The sequence below is a fragment of the Castor canadensis genome, chromosome 1 (assembly GCF_047511655.1).
Source record: "Castor canadensis chromosome 1, mCasCan1.hap1v2, whole genome shotgun sequence".
In the NCBI taxonomy this organism is placed as follows: Eukaryota; Metazoa; Chordata; class Mammalia; order Rodentia; family Castoridae; genus Castor; species Castor canadensis.
This window is the reverse complement of record NC_133386.1, coordinates 73058228-73073167: the sequence shown is the minus strand read 5'-3', so window position 1 is coordinate 73073167 and position 14940 is coordinate 73058228. Positions and strand designations below refer to the sequence as shown.

The 14940-nt window shown below is 36.5% G+C and overlaps 1 protein-coding gene across 3 annotated transcripts in view; it reads right to left on the bottom strand.

Annotated features, from left to right (window-relative positions):
• Rngtt (RNA guanylyltransferase and 5'-phosphatase) overlaps window positions 1-14940 on the bottom strand; it is a 315951-nt gene that overhangs the window by 203039 nt on the left and 97972 nt on the right. For all 3 annotated transcript variants that reach the window (XM_074078340.1, XM_074078333.1, XM_074078336.1), the window contains exon 11: window positions 5770-5934. In XM_074078340.1, the coding sequence (XP_073934441.1) occupies window positions 5770-5934 (165 nt within the window). The remainder of the gene's footprint in view (window positions 1-5769; window positions 5935-14940) is intronic.

The window sequence follows — 14940 nt, the reverse complement described above, 5'->3', positions numbered from 1 at the left end:
TCTGGTAAATGGATGGAATTGGAGAACATCATTCTGAGTGAGGTTAGCCTGGCCCAAAAGACCAAAAATCGTATGTTCTCCCTCATATGTGGACATTAGATCAAGGGCAAACACAACAAGGGGTTTGAACTTTGATCACAAGATAAAAGTGAGAGCACACGAGGGAGATATGAGGATAGGTAAGACATCTAAAAAATTAGCTAGCATTTGTTGCCCTCAACGCAGAGAAGCTAAAGCCAATACCTTAAAAGCAACTGAGGCCAATAGGAGAAGGGGACCAGGAACTAGAGAAAAGGTTAGATCAAAAAGAATTAACCTAGAAGGTAACACACATGCACAGGAAATTAATGTGAGTCAACTCCCTGTATAGCTATCCTTCTCTCAACTAGCAAAAACCCTTGTTCCTTCCTATTATTGCTTATACTCTCTCTTCACCAAAATTAGAGATAAGGGCAAAATAGTTTCTGCTGGGTAGCAGGGGGTGGGGGGCAGAAGAAGGGAGCTGGGAGATAAGGGAGGTGGTGCAGGAAGCGGGGAGAAATTACCCAAACATTGTATGCACATGTGATAAAATAAAAATTTTAAAAAAAGAAAAAACAACTGTTTTCTACCCTTAAGTTAAAGAAGATAGATTTCTGGATGATAGTAGCTTTTATCCTTAACAGCAATCCTACAAAATAAAACACAGCTAGTCTAAAAAAATAAAATAAAGCTGCTACAGGAAAGAGTAGGAAATTCTTTGGAACTAATAGGTATAGGCAAGGACTTTCTCAATGGAACCCCAGGAGCTCAGCAACTAAGAGATAGCATAGATAAATGGGACCTCATAAAACTAAAAAGCTTCTGTTCATCAAAAGAAATGGTCTCTAAACTGAAGAGAACACCCACAGAGTGGAAGAAAATATTTGCCTGCTACGCGTCAGACAAAGGACTGATAACCAGAATATATAGGGAACTTAAAAAACTAAATTCTCCCAAAATTAATGAACCAATAAAGAAACAGGCAAGTGAACTAAACAGAACTTTCTCAAAAGAAGAAATTCAAATGGCTAAAAAACACATGAAAAAATACTCACCATCTCTAGCCACAAAAGAAATGCAAATTAAAACCACACTAAGATTCCACCTCACCCCTGTTAGAATAACCATTATTTCTAACACCACCAACAACAGGTGTTGGCGAGGATATGTGGAAAGAGGAACCCTGGTACACTGCTGGTGGAAATACAAGCTAGTGCAACCACTCTGGAAAAAAATTTGGAGGCTTCTTAAAACTCTAAACATAGATCTGCCATATGATCCAGCAATCCCATTCCTGGGGATATAACCAAAGGAATGCAACTCAGGTTACTCCAGAGGGACCTGCGCACCCATGTTTAGTGCAGTGCTATTCACAATACCCACATTATGGGAACAGCCAAGATGCTCCACTACCAGCAAGTGGATTAAGAAAATGTGGTATTTACACACAATGGAATTTTATGGAGCCATGAAGAAGAATGAAATCTTATCATTCGCAAGTAAATCAATGGAAGTGGAGAACATCATTCTGAGCGAGGTTAGCCAGGTTCAGAAGACCAAAAATAGTATGTTCTCCCTCATATGCGGACTTTAGATTTACAACCAATACAGCAATGTGGTTGGTCTTGGGTCACATGATAAGGGGAGAGCACATACTGGAGGTATGGGGATAGGTAGGAAACCCAAAACATGATAGTATTTGATACCCCCACTGCAGAGGAACTAATACAGAAACCTTAAAGTGACAGAGGTCAATATGAGAAGGGGATCAGGAACCAGTGAAAAGATCAGTTAGAGATGAATCAACTTGGGATGTAACACATTTGTACATGGAAGCAGTGCTAGGAATCTCTCTGTATAGCTATCCTTATCTCAACTGGCAAAAACGCTTTGTCTTCTTATTATTGCTTACGGTTTCTCTTCAACAAAATTAGAGATAAGGGCAGAACAGGGAGAGGGCAGGAGGGAGAAATGGCCCAAACAATGTATGCACATGTGAATAAATGAATTTAAAAAAAAAAAAGAGTAGTAAGCTCAAATCATCAACTTTTTTTTTTTTGGCGGTACTGGGGATGAAATCAGGGCCTTCACCTTGAGCCACTCTGCCAGCCGTCTTTGTGATGGGTATTTTCAAGATAGGGTCTCACAAACTATTTCCCCAGGCTAGGTTCCATCCCACATATAAGGTAGCAAAGACAATAGATGCTCACGTTCCTCACATAAAATGGCACAGTGTTTGCATATAACCTATGCATATCCTCCTCCCATATACTTTAAATCATCTCTAGATTATTTATAACATCTAGTTCAGTAAATACCTGTAAATAGTTGTTATGCTGTATGATTTGGGCAATAATGTCAAGGAAAAGGGCTGCACGTGTTCAGAGTTTCATGTGTTTGGTGCAGACACAATTTTATATTTTCCCAAATATTTTCTAGTCACAGTTCTGTGCAGAGCCTGCAATGAGCAGCACTGATTGGACTAATAGAATTACACTATGTAAGACACTTTTTCCTTATTGCTGAACTATAAATTATGGCAGTATAAGCTGCCATAGTAGTTAATTTAAAAATAAACACAAACTGAAGCAATGAGCCTCCTGTCCAATTTTCATACTGTAGTTGCAATTTAGAAATATTTCTATAGAAGTACGTAAGTCCATTTAATAGATCAAGTGTTGATATTATCTGTATCCTCCCCTTTGGGCAGGCACAGCAGTGCACAAGCTCCTACAGTCACCCTTACAATATCCCTGCTGTCAAAACAGACACAAAAGGCAAGCAGTTCATAGGTAAAGAGCATAGCAACAGAGGTAGATCAACAGTCTCACCTCCAAGCAGGTGTTATATAAAATTATTTAAAAAACAGAACGATAACATATATTCATTTAAAATGAAAAAGTTAAGTAGTTGATGGTGCTGGAATTGCTACTCAAAATATATTCATGAGCTAACTCCAAATTAAGTAGACTACAGCAATGGGAGATAAAAGCTAACAAAAATTTACATCATCTAGCATATACGATTATGCTGGAAAAGAGTTTGAAATGCGTAACTGCACATATTGCTATATAGCCTGTACTACTCCCACCCTTGAATATAAAAAGATCATGACCATTCTTTGTAGTACCAATTACTTGAATGCCATACCTTGGCACGTAACAGTGGTCATTACTAATTTAGAAACTAAAATCCCACCAGAATGCAACTTCTTCGATGTCACCTGCAATTTTCATACACAAAGTCTGATAATACAGTATCTTGCTTATTTTCTTCAAAGCTAAACTATAAATTGAACTTAGAGAAACATAAAGAGAACAAGTGGCTCCCAGACAAGATTTCTAAATCTGTGAAGATACAAGCCTGACTCTGGAAAGTGACAAGTTTCACACAATCACTCCTTGCTTGAGACTTGTTAGGAAATGGCCAACTTGGCTTCTTTTACTGTCAAATATAACACTTTACCCATAAAACTTCTGAAAGTTTTAAATGCTTATCAATTCACAGTCAAGTATGAACTAAGTGGTATGCATACTCAAGATATATTTATGTTCAGATAAGGAAAATAGAGCTTCATGAATCAACTAACATATCTCCAACAAACAGAACCATAAATTCATTTTGCTAAGAAAGTAAACCACTACCAAAAAACAGGTATCTTAAAGTACTAAGAAATAATACAAGGAGAAGAGAGAGAGAGAGAAAGAGAGAGAGAGAGATTAAGAGAGATTCAAAAAAATCATAGTTATCCTAATAACGAAAAGAGAAAACACACCATATAGGATTTGCACACAAAGAAATAAGAATCCCACCAAAAGTACTAATAAGGAATGGAGAACATTTTAGGAAATAATTAGTCAACAAGCAGTATATATGTTTTGTCTTAACAGCAGAAACTCTAAGGTACAGGTGCTTTTAAGTGTTACGATATGGTAAATACCATAGTAAAAAACAAATTATGCAATAGTAATAACAGTAAGTTATGCTAGCAGCAGTAGTGATGCTGAAAATAAGAAGAGAAAGCAAAGGTTAAGAAAAATGAGGAGATGAGTATAAGCAGAATTAGTGTTTTTGTATGAGATCTAGAGACCTAAGGGAGAGACAGTGAATAGAAATAACTGCAGGGTGCTAAACACATTATGGAAACAAAAGACAAGTCATAATGAAATAAAAGATTTTAAATAGAGCATCTAAATGTACCTGCAAACATCTACAAATGTACCTACAATATTAGAAAACAATATAAAAACAATGCCAAATTTGATAACATAAAAGAACTTTTTCCCCTCCCCATAGCACTGGGGGGACTGAACTCAGGGCTTCATGGTAGACAGGTTCTCTGCCACTTGAGCCATCCATCAGCCTTGTGCATTATTTTTGAGATAGGGTCTCACTTTATGCCCAGGCTGGTCTGAGCCATGATCAGCCTATTTATGCTTCCTGAGTAACTGGGGTGATAGACAAGCATCACCTTGTCCAGACATTGGTAGAAATGAGATCTCTCAAACTTTTTGCCCAGGGTGGCCTTGAACCATGATTATCCCAATCTCAGCCTGGCGTAGGTACTAGGATTACAGATTTGAGCCACTGCACCCACCTCTCAAATGCTTTTCTAACAGTTTTACACACAATGTTTTGTTAAGCTCATATAACAAAACTGTATTTTTTATTATGGTTAAGAACTTTACTATCAAAACTATTACATCTCTTGTGAAAGTTCTAATGTTACAAAAAGGTGTAAACACTCCACTTGATAAAGAAGTGTTAATTCTTCCCTTTCAAGAACAAACCAGTAATTTATAACCCCAAGCTACAGATGAATAAACTTTGTCAGGAAAAGTTTTTAAGTGTCTTAGAAAAGATCTCCAAGTCAGTAAGGAGCGAAGCAAGGAACATTCTAGTTCCCTGTTCTAGACACTTGTTCAACTCCATCCACAACAGCCTTGTCTACACAGGCTAGGAGAGAAAAGGGACCGGGCTGTGGTATAAGGAAAGTAACTCTCTCATTTGTGGGGAGGGAAGAGCTTTATTTGGCAAACAATTTGGTAGTAGTTACTACTATTATCCAAAAATCCTTAAACCAAAACTTTTACTTCTACTCATCCTGAAGAAATACTCATATAAGCAAAGATGTTCCCTGAAACAGTGTTGGTAATAACAAAAGTTTAAAACAACTTAAAGGCTCATCAATAATAAATAATTTATGGTATATTTTTACTATCAATATCATTCAGCAATTAAAAAATAATGTGGCAAACCTCTGCACACTGACATGGAAATATCTCCAAGCCATATTTTTAAGTGAAAGAAAAAGTCCCAGAATATTTGGTATGACTCATTTTGAGTGTCAAAACAACAGAAATAAGGATATACATATGTATATCATGAATTTTTAAAGAAAGACTATGTACCAAATACTGTTTACTTTCAGAAAGAACAGACCTTAAAAAATGATTTTCATTCTAGATAATTCTATGTTGTTTATAGCTTTTGAATAAATAAAATATGAACCAATGGTCATGAATCATAAACTGCTATAAGAAACAGAGCAGCAACCTAGTTTATGTGTCCACAACTAAGAATATTACTAAAGAGGAGAAGGCTGAGAATCATACATTTGGTAAAAATAGTACTATATCCAATTCCAGTAATTTCTGGTAAAGTCAAAACAACTGAGCAGCAAAATTCATATTCTTCTCACAAACTGAATGATAATACATGAAGTAGAAAACAAAAAATAAACTTTACCTTTCTTGAAATGTAGATGTCAAAAAATGGCTTATTTCTGACACTAAATGGTTCCTGTGTTTTGTCGATCAACCCAGTCTTCATTTTTTCATGTCGAGGATTTATAATTTCTCGTTCTATACACTGCAGACGAACATTAAAATCACAATCTCCAACTGGCTGAGCCTGAATTAAAGAAACAATGTTTAAAATGTCAACACTAACAACCATTTTATCAGTGCAATTATGCCACCTCTAATAATTAGTTTGACTAAAGTTTTCTAAGTTATTTTAAAATTATAACCACATAAAATAGTATGAGACAGCAGCATGAATCTAACTTAATCATAAGATTCCATACCTGAATTAAGGCATTAATATAATCAGTAATTTTATTATATAAATTAACTATAAAATTAAAATCCACATAACTCAGGAAAGTATCAGCAAATGCTCAAAATAACCAGCATAGTCACCTACAATGCTTTCTGTGGTTTAAAGTTCTAACACTTCACTGGATAAGATGGTGCATGCCCAGGAGGCTGGGTCAGGAAGATCTCAAGTTTTAGGCCAGCCAGGTCTATGTAGTGAGTTCAAGGCCAACCTGCACTATATAATGAGACCCTTTATTAAAACAAAACAAAAAACCTGTCACTAGAATTCTTTTCAAAACAGTAAAAAATATAATCAGACCACTATCATAACTAAAATCCTTAAATGGTACCCTATTATATTAAAACAACTAATTAAGTTAAACGGCTGTAACATACACTTGCTTATCATGTGCAATGCTCTGGGTTCAATCCTTAGCACTGAAAAAGAATTAATTAAAATGCCTTGTTCAAGTAATCTGGCCCCACTCACCAATGGATTGCCACTTCCTGCTATGTCCTACACATCTCCACATACCAAGTATACTAACAAACCATCTAATGCTCTTGACCTCTGAGACTCAATCCTTCAAAACTAATTTTTGTCACTTTCTCTGTCTGCAATTCCCCACTTCAGTGAGTCAACTCACTGAATTAAGTGACATAGAATCCCTGCATTTCTCTTGGTTACACTGTCTGCTGATTTGTCTTGATGTATCACCTACCTAAATATATATTTTAATAGGTGTACACAATTTGTGCATGGTAAATCTTAACAATATGTACAGATGTCCAACTACATGTTATAAAAACAAAGTAGAATAAAGATAAAGTAAAATGAACAACTCTGTGTTCTTCCCAAATCCCAATGAACTGTTGTGGAAATGGCCTTTTTTTAGAGGCCACTGAGATTCTGTGAAAGCAAGAAATCACTCTTATTCATGTCTATATGACACATAAAAGATGATCAATTGAATTCTTTCTAAACAAATAACTAAGGGACTGGAAAGATAGTAACTGTGACCTGGGCTCCCTAGTCATGATAATTGTAAGCAAATTCAACCTTTTTGCCTTGTAAATTACCTGGTCTCAGGTATTTTGTTATATCAACACAAGACAGACTAATAAAACAATGAAAACATACAAAGTACCCCCACTCAGAACAACAAATACAATTACAAACGCATCCTAGTACCAGAAACGTGAAATTGTGACTTTAACCATGAAATATGGTAATAGACATGCAATAAATATTTACTGAATGAATGATTACAAAACTAAGATAACTGGCATAACTAAACCACTTTTGTAACAAAACTATGGATGAATTCCTTAAGTAATTTAAAAAAACATGATTAAAAATGTCCATACATCAATGGACACTGACTCCAAAATAATACTGTTTTCCACACATATAACCAAGAAAGGACTCAAGTCCAAAAAAGATAGCTAATTCATTCCTATATTTAAAAGAAAAACATCAAGTGGTACCTACCAAGCACCAGGCCAAGTTCAACTCCACTACTGCCGAAAAAGAAAAAAACAGGCAACCAAACAGAAAAGCTGGGAAATTTATAACTTATAATTAAATCACAAAAGAAAAACATAACCAAAAAAATATGAAACAGATTCAACTTCTTTAGTAATCAGGATGAAATAAAAGAACCAAATGGAAAAATTGTAAGATTAAATGAACTTGCAATTAAATCAGACCAAAAAATCCAAGCAGTATAGGAAATCTGTTCAATCTCATTAGTAATCACAGAGAAACAAATTAACATAGGACAAGAAACAATTTTACACATAAAATTGGCAAAATTTAACTGATAAAACAGACTGATGCAAATTGGCAGAAACACAATGAGAGGAACTTAGCAATGCAGTTACTAAAGCTGATGCTGTCAATTTTATCAGCATCTGGATGACACTGAGTGATGAAGGACTGGATGTTCAAAAACACTTCCCAGGTAAAAACATACCAAGAATGAGAACAACTGTCCTAGAGAAACTTACACATGTACCAGGAAAAAACACACAAAATTATTCAAGATAGTAGCAAGGCAATAGCTAAAAACAGAAACCCAACTGTTTACCAAAAGGAAAAAGGAGTCCAGCACAGTAGTTTGCATCTGTAGTATCACCGACTTGGCAGGGAGGAATATCATACTTCAAAGCCAACCTGGGCAAAACAATTAATGAAACCCTATCTCAAAGAATAAGCCAAGTACGATGGCTGGTGTAAACCTGTTAATTCCAGCTATGCAGGAGACATAGGTTGACAATTTGGGGACCAACGACAGCGGTGAGAAAAAGTACAAGACCCATCTGAAAAATAACTAAAGGAAAAGGGGCTGGAGGAATGGTTCAAGTGGTAGAGTGCTTACCTAGCAAGTACAAGTTCATGAACTTAAACCCCAAAACCACCCAAAAAAATAAAAAAGAGGGAGAAAGATAAATCCTGTATATTTATACAATGTAGGATTAACAGTAATGTAAGTACAACTGAACGCAGTAAAAACACACATACAAATCAGTAAATCCAAAAAAGACAATGTGGAGGAAATATTTGCTAGATAAAACATCAAAATGACATCTGCAAAAGAAAATCACATATATTTTATAGATACATACATGGGAGTATAACTGCTTAAAAGTTTCCTAATAAACACCAAATTCAGGGAAGAAGTGGCTCATAAACAACAAGAATTAGAATAGGATGGGAGAAGTATACACAAGGAACTTCTCTTGGACTTTTAATTCATGATTTCTTAACAAAAGGAAAGAAGAAGTCAGGCAGGATGGTTCAAGGCTATAACCCTAGCTGATGGGGAGGACTGAAGTTTGAAGACAAACCAGGCAAAAAGTTTGTGGGACACAGTCACGCCATACACAAACCATAACAACCATGAAGCAGATCTTCCTAGCAGCTTATTTCCTGTCCACAATAACTTAATCTTATTGATCAAAATTCTCCTGCTATAGAAACAGCCAGGGTACACCACAACTGATGAATGGATTAAGAAAAGTGGTATTTATATACAACAGAATTTTATTCAGCCATAAAGAAGAACAAAATTTTGTCATTTGCAGGTAAATGGATAAAACTAGAGAATATCCTCTTAAGTGAAGTTAGTCATGTACAAAAGGCCAAAGGCAACATGTTTTCTCTCATATATGGAATACAGACCCAATACAAATGTAAGCAGTATTAGGTAAAACAGGTTATACTGGGAAGGTGACATACGAGAGAGGGAGGGTAAAAGAAGGAAGATGAGAAGATGAATATGGTTGAAATACATTCTCATATAAGAATACAGAATATGGAATTCTTAAACCTGTTGAAATCACCATAAGGAGGAGACCAAGGTAGAAAGGAGAAACAAAGAGGGGATGAACCAATTCAGGTTATAATATATATATATATATATATATATACATGGAAATGTAACAGGGAAACTCCCTGTATATCTATTTTGCACAACATACATAAATCATTAAATATAATAGAGCATATCAACAGAAGCATCATCTCAATAGATGCAGAAAATGACTGTGACAAAATTCAACATCTCTATAAAAGCAGAGAACAGGAAGGCAAAACAGGTCCTGCCTGGGAGGGGTGAGGATATAAGGAAAGGTAATCAGAGGGTGAATATGGTGGAACTACTCTGTAAAACATGACACCTGTTGAAACTATTCCAGAAATGGGGGGCAGATAGTGGGATAAAGGAGAAAACAGAGGGGGTGAATTCAACTATGATAAAATGTAAGGAATTTTGTAAATGTCACAATATGCCCCTATACAACAATAAAAATAAAGTATAAAAAAATCCTTGCAAACCAAATTCAACACACTAAAAATATCACACATGATCAAATTTGTTTCATTCCACGCATCTAAAGATGATTCAACATACACATATCAATAAATGCACCACAACAAATAAAAAAATAAAGGACAAAAATCACTTCATCATCTCAATAGATAAAGAAAAAGCCTGGAACAAAATTCAACATCCCTTCATGATGAAAGCCCTGAACAAATAAGGAATAGAAGGAACATACCTCAATATAATAAAGACTATATAAGATAAACTGGTAGCCAACATTATACTAAGTGAGGGAAACCTGAAAACATTTCCTCCAAACTCAGGAACAAGGCAAGGGTGTCCACTGTCAACAATTTTATTCAATGTAATGCTTGAATTCCTAGTCAGAACAATAAGGCAAGAGAAAGAAATGAAAAGGATACAAATAAGAAAGAAAGAAAACAAATCATCCCTGTTCATATATGATATCATCCTATACTGAAAAGGCCCTACAAACGCCACCAAAAAACTTTTAGATCTGATAAACACTAAGAGCATACAAAAAAATCAACATATAAAAACTAACACTTTTTTTTATACCAATGTTGAACAGGGAGAGAAAGAAATCACGGAAAAAAACTGCATTCACAATAATCGCAAAAGAATTTTTTAAAACCTAATAGGGAAGATTCCAAGATGGAGACTAGCGGGAGGAGGCAGAAAGCATGCTTGCTAAAGCAAAATCTTGGAAAGACACTGGAGATATACCTGGCAGCAAAAAACACCAATAAGAGACAAAACTCCAACACCTCCACACCCCCAGCTCATACATAACATCCCCACTCCACGTTAAAGGGAGAAACCAGGAGGGCTCCCGCACTGCCAGACACAGCTCCTAACCTGCCTGGGACACGCAACCACCAGGTGAGCTAAGCAGCATGGTACTCCCACAGACAACCCTGGGTCAAATCATCATAACCCCTGGACAGACTGACCTGCACCAAGGAAAAAAAGAGAAAAAAACAAACTGAATAATAAACAAGCAGCTGGGAAAACAAACAAACATGTACCAAAGAGGGCGGGGTGCCCTGAGCTGCAGAGACTGGGGCAGAGACATTTCCTTACAGAACTGTAAATAAACAAGCCGCCCAGAGAAGACAGGTGTGGCGCCCCGCCCAGCAAACTTACAGAGGAGAAGGCTGTAACAGCAGCTAAAGTGTGTCACACTCCACAAGGTGGGGGGGAGGGTCACGCCCAACAAGAACTGTAAATAACCAAGCCGGCTGGAGAAAACAGGAGTGGGGGCATCTGCCCAGCAAACTTGGAGTGGGCAAAGCTCGTAACAGTGGCTGTCCTGTGGAAAGCGCCACCAGTGGGGGGGAGGGGCATTTCCCCATGCCAACTGTATATAAACAAGCCGGGTGTAGAAGGTGGGTATAGCACCACCTCCCTCAGTGTGCTTGGAGAGGGGAAGGTGTCCAACAGAGGGTAATGTGTGGCACGCTCAACAGGAGAGTGGGAGGCGCACTCCCCCACATGAACTCTAAATAAAAAAGGACTGCAATTGCAACAGGCGGGTAGGGCTGTATACTGGAGAAAACAAAAGGGGCAAGCCTCCAGGAGAACTCTAAATAAAAAAAGCCTGCAGGGGTAGGTGAGTGTAAAGCTCACTCCTGAGATTTTTTTTAACTTTTAATGAGACAATGTCAGAAAACTACTCAGACACCAACAGCAGGACTGGATGCTGAAGGACTAACATTAAAACTATTAAGACTGAAACTTTATTGAATTTGAACATCAGGATTTTTTTTATCTTCTCTCTGTCTCTCTAATGCCTGCTTAGCTCACTGTTGATTAGTACACTACATTTCCCTGTTTATTTCTTTGCCTCTGTTTTTTTTTATTTTTGTTTTTTTCCCTTTTTCTCTAACTTCTTTGCTTTCCCTCTCCTCTCAGCCATCCATTCTATATATAACCATTGTTACTATTACAAGGTAGACAATACGGAATTACATAAAGAAAAGGCACAGCAACAGTAGCAAGGGCAATGATGGTAAGACAGAAAAAAGAGGGAAAACATCTCCCCCCAGTAATAACTTAGTATGAGAACAAGAGGGAAATGAAGAAAACAGATATCCAGATCCAGACTCCAACAAAAGGAAGATAAACTGTGCCAAAGAACCCCATGAAGCCCACAAGAATAATCTAAAAGAAGAAATCCTACAAGTAATCAATGAGAATTTCATAGAGAGGATACTGGATAAGGTCAACCCAAATGTACAGGAGACACTCAAGAAATTCCAAGAAACAAAAATACAGAATCTGAGAAAGCAAAAAAATAAAAGAAACTATAGAAGCACTGTATAAATACCAAAGTGAAACAAAGAACACGATTAATAGAGATAAATGAACTCAGGATGAAAACAGACAATATGAAAGAGGAAACGACTCAGGAAATAGAAAACCTCAGAAAAAAGAACAAAGCAGAAATGCAAAACAAAATGGAAGGCCAATCCAGCAGAACAGAACAAGCAGAACACAGAATCTCAAAACTCGAAGATGAAATGGTAATTAAAAGAAAAACTGAAAATTATTAGTTAAACAACTAAAGACCTGTGAAAAGGAAATGCAAAAACTTAAAGACTCCATCAAAAGACCAAACCTGATAATCATGGGCATTGAAGAAGGAGAAGAGGTGCAAGCAAAAGGAATGCGTATTATAATCAACAAAATAACAACAGAAAATTTCCCAAATCTAAGAAAACTATGACCATACAGATACAGGAAGCCTCCAGAACAACAAACAGACCTGACCAAATAGACCTACCTCACGACATATTATCATTAAAACAAGTGCAGATACTAGACAAAGGATATTGAAGGCTGTAAGAGAGAAAAAACAAATAACATACAAAGGTAAAACCATCAAAATCACATCAGACCTCTCAAAAGAAACATTAAAAGCAAGAAGAGCTTGGGGTGAGGTTTTGCGGGCACTGAAAGAAAATAACTTCAACCCTAGGATACCCTACCCAGCAAAACTATCATTCAAAAGAGATGGAGCAATAAGTCTTCCATGATAAGCAGAAATGAAAACAACATGTGACCACAACGCCACCACTACAAAATATTCTTCAAGAGATTCTGCACACAGAAAGTGAAACCCCACATAACCATGAAAGGGCAGGCAGTACCAAACTGCAGGAAAAGAAAAAGCAAGAGGGCAGGCAGTACCAAACTACAGGAAAAGAAAAAGCAAGAAGGCAGAGAGTAACATCAACTTAGCTACACACAATCAAACCAGCAAACAACTAAGACAACTAAATGACAGGAATCACCACATACCTATCAATACTAACACTTAATGTTAATGGACTTAATTCCCCCATCAAAAGGCACCGTCTGACAAACTGGATTAAAGGGAAGATCCAACAATTTGTTGCTTAAAGGAGACCCATCACATCGATAAAAATAAGCATAGGCTTAGGATGAAAGGGTGAAAGAAGATTTCCAACTCATGGGCCCCTGAAAACAGGCAGGAGTAGCAATACTTATCTAGGACAAAGCAGACTTCAAACCAACCTTGATCAAATGAGATAAAGAAGAACATTCCCTACTAATAAAAGGGGAAATAGACCAAAAGGAAGTAACAATTATTAACCTATATGCACCCAATGTCAATCAAACAGACCCTTAAGGACCTAAAAGCATATATAAATGCCAACACAGTGGTTGTGGGAGACTTTAACACCCCATTATCATCAATAAATACGTCATCCAAACAAAAACTCAATAAAGAAATCTAAGATCTAAAATATGCAATAGATCAAATGGACCTACTTGATGTCTACAGAACATTTCATCTAACTTCTACACAATATACATTCTTCTCAGCAGCCCATGGAACCTTCTCCAGAATAGATCATATCCTAGGGCACAAAGCAAGTCTCAGCAAATATAAGAAAATAGAAATTATACCGTGCATACTATCTGATCACAATGCAGTAAAAGTAGAACTCAACAACAAGGTAAAGACAAAAATCATGCAAACAGCTGGAAACTAAATAACTCATTACTTAATGAAGAATGGATCATCGATGAAATAAAAGAGGAAATAAAAAAGTTCCTGGAAGTCAATGAAAATGAAAACACAACCTACCGGAACCTATGGGACACAGCTAAGGCAGTCTTGAGAGGAAAGTTTATAGCCCTGAGTGCATATATTAAAAAGATTGAAAGATCCCAAATCAATGACCTAATGATACATCTCAAACTCCTAGAAAAACAAGAACAAGCAAATCCCAAAACAAATAGAAGCAGAGAAATAATAAAAATAAGAGCTGAAATCAACGAAATAGAAACCAAAAAAAACCATACAAAGAATTAATGAAACAAAAAGTTGGTTCTTCGAAAAAATAAACAAGATCAATAGACCCCTGGCAAACCTGACTAAAATGAGGACAGAAAAAACCCAAATTAGTAGAATCAGGAATGCAAAAGAGGAGATAACAACAAACACCATGGAAGTCCAGGAAATCATCAGAGACTAATTCGAGAACCTATATTCAAATAAATTTGAAAATCTTAAAGAAATGGACAGATTTCTTGATACATATGACCATCCAAAACTGAACCAAAAGGATATTAATCACCTGAATAGATCTATAACACAAAATGAAATTGAAGCAGCAATCAAGAGTCTCCCCAAAAAGAAAAGTCCAGGACCTGATGGATTCTCTGCTGAATTCTATCAGACCTTTAAAGAAGAACTCATACCAACCCTCCGTAAACTGCTCCACGAAATAGAAAGGGAAGGAAAACTGCCTAACACATTTTATGAAGCCAGTATTACACTTATCCCAAAACCAGGCAAAGACACCTCCAAAAAGGAGAACTATAGGCCAATCTCCTAAATGAACATTAACGCAAAAATCCTCAACAAAATAATGGCAAACCAAATTCAACAACACATCAAAAAGATTATTCACCACGACCAAGTAGGCTTCATCCCA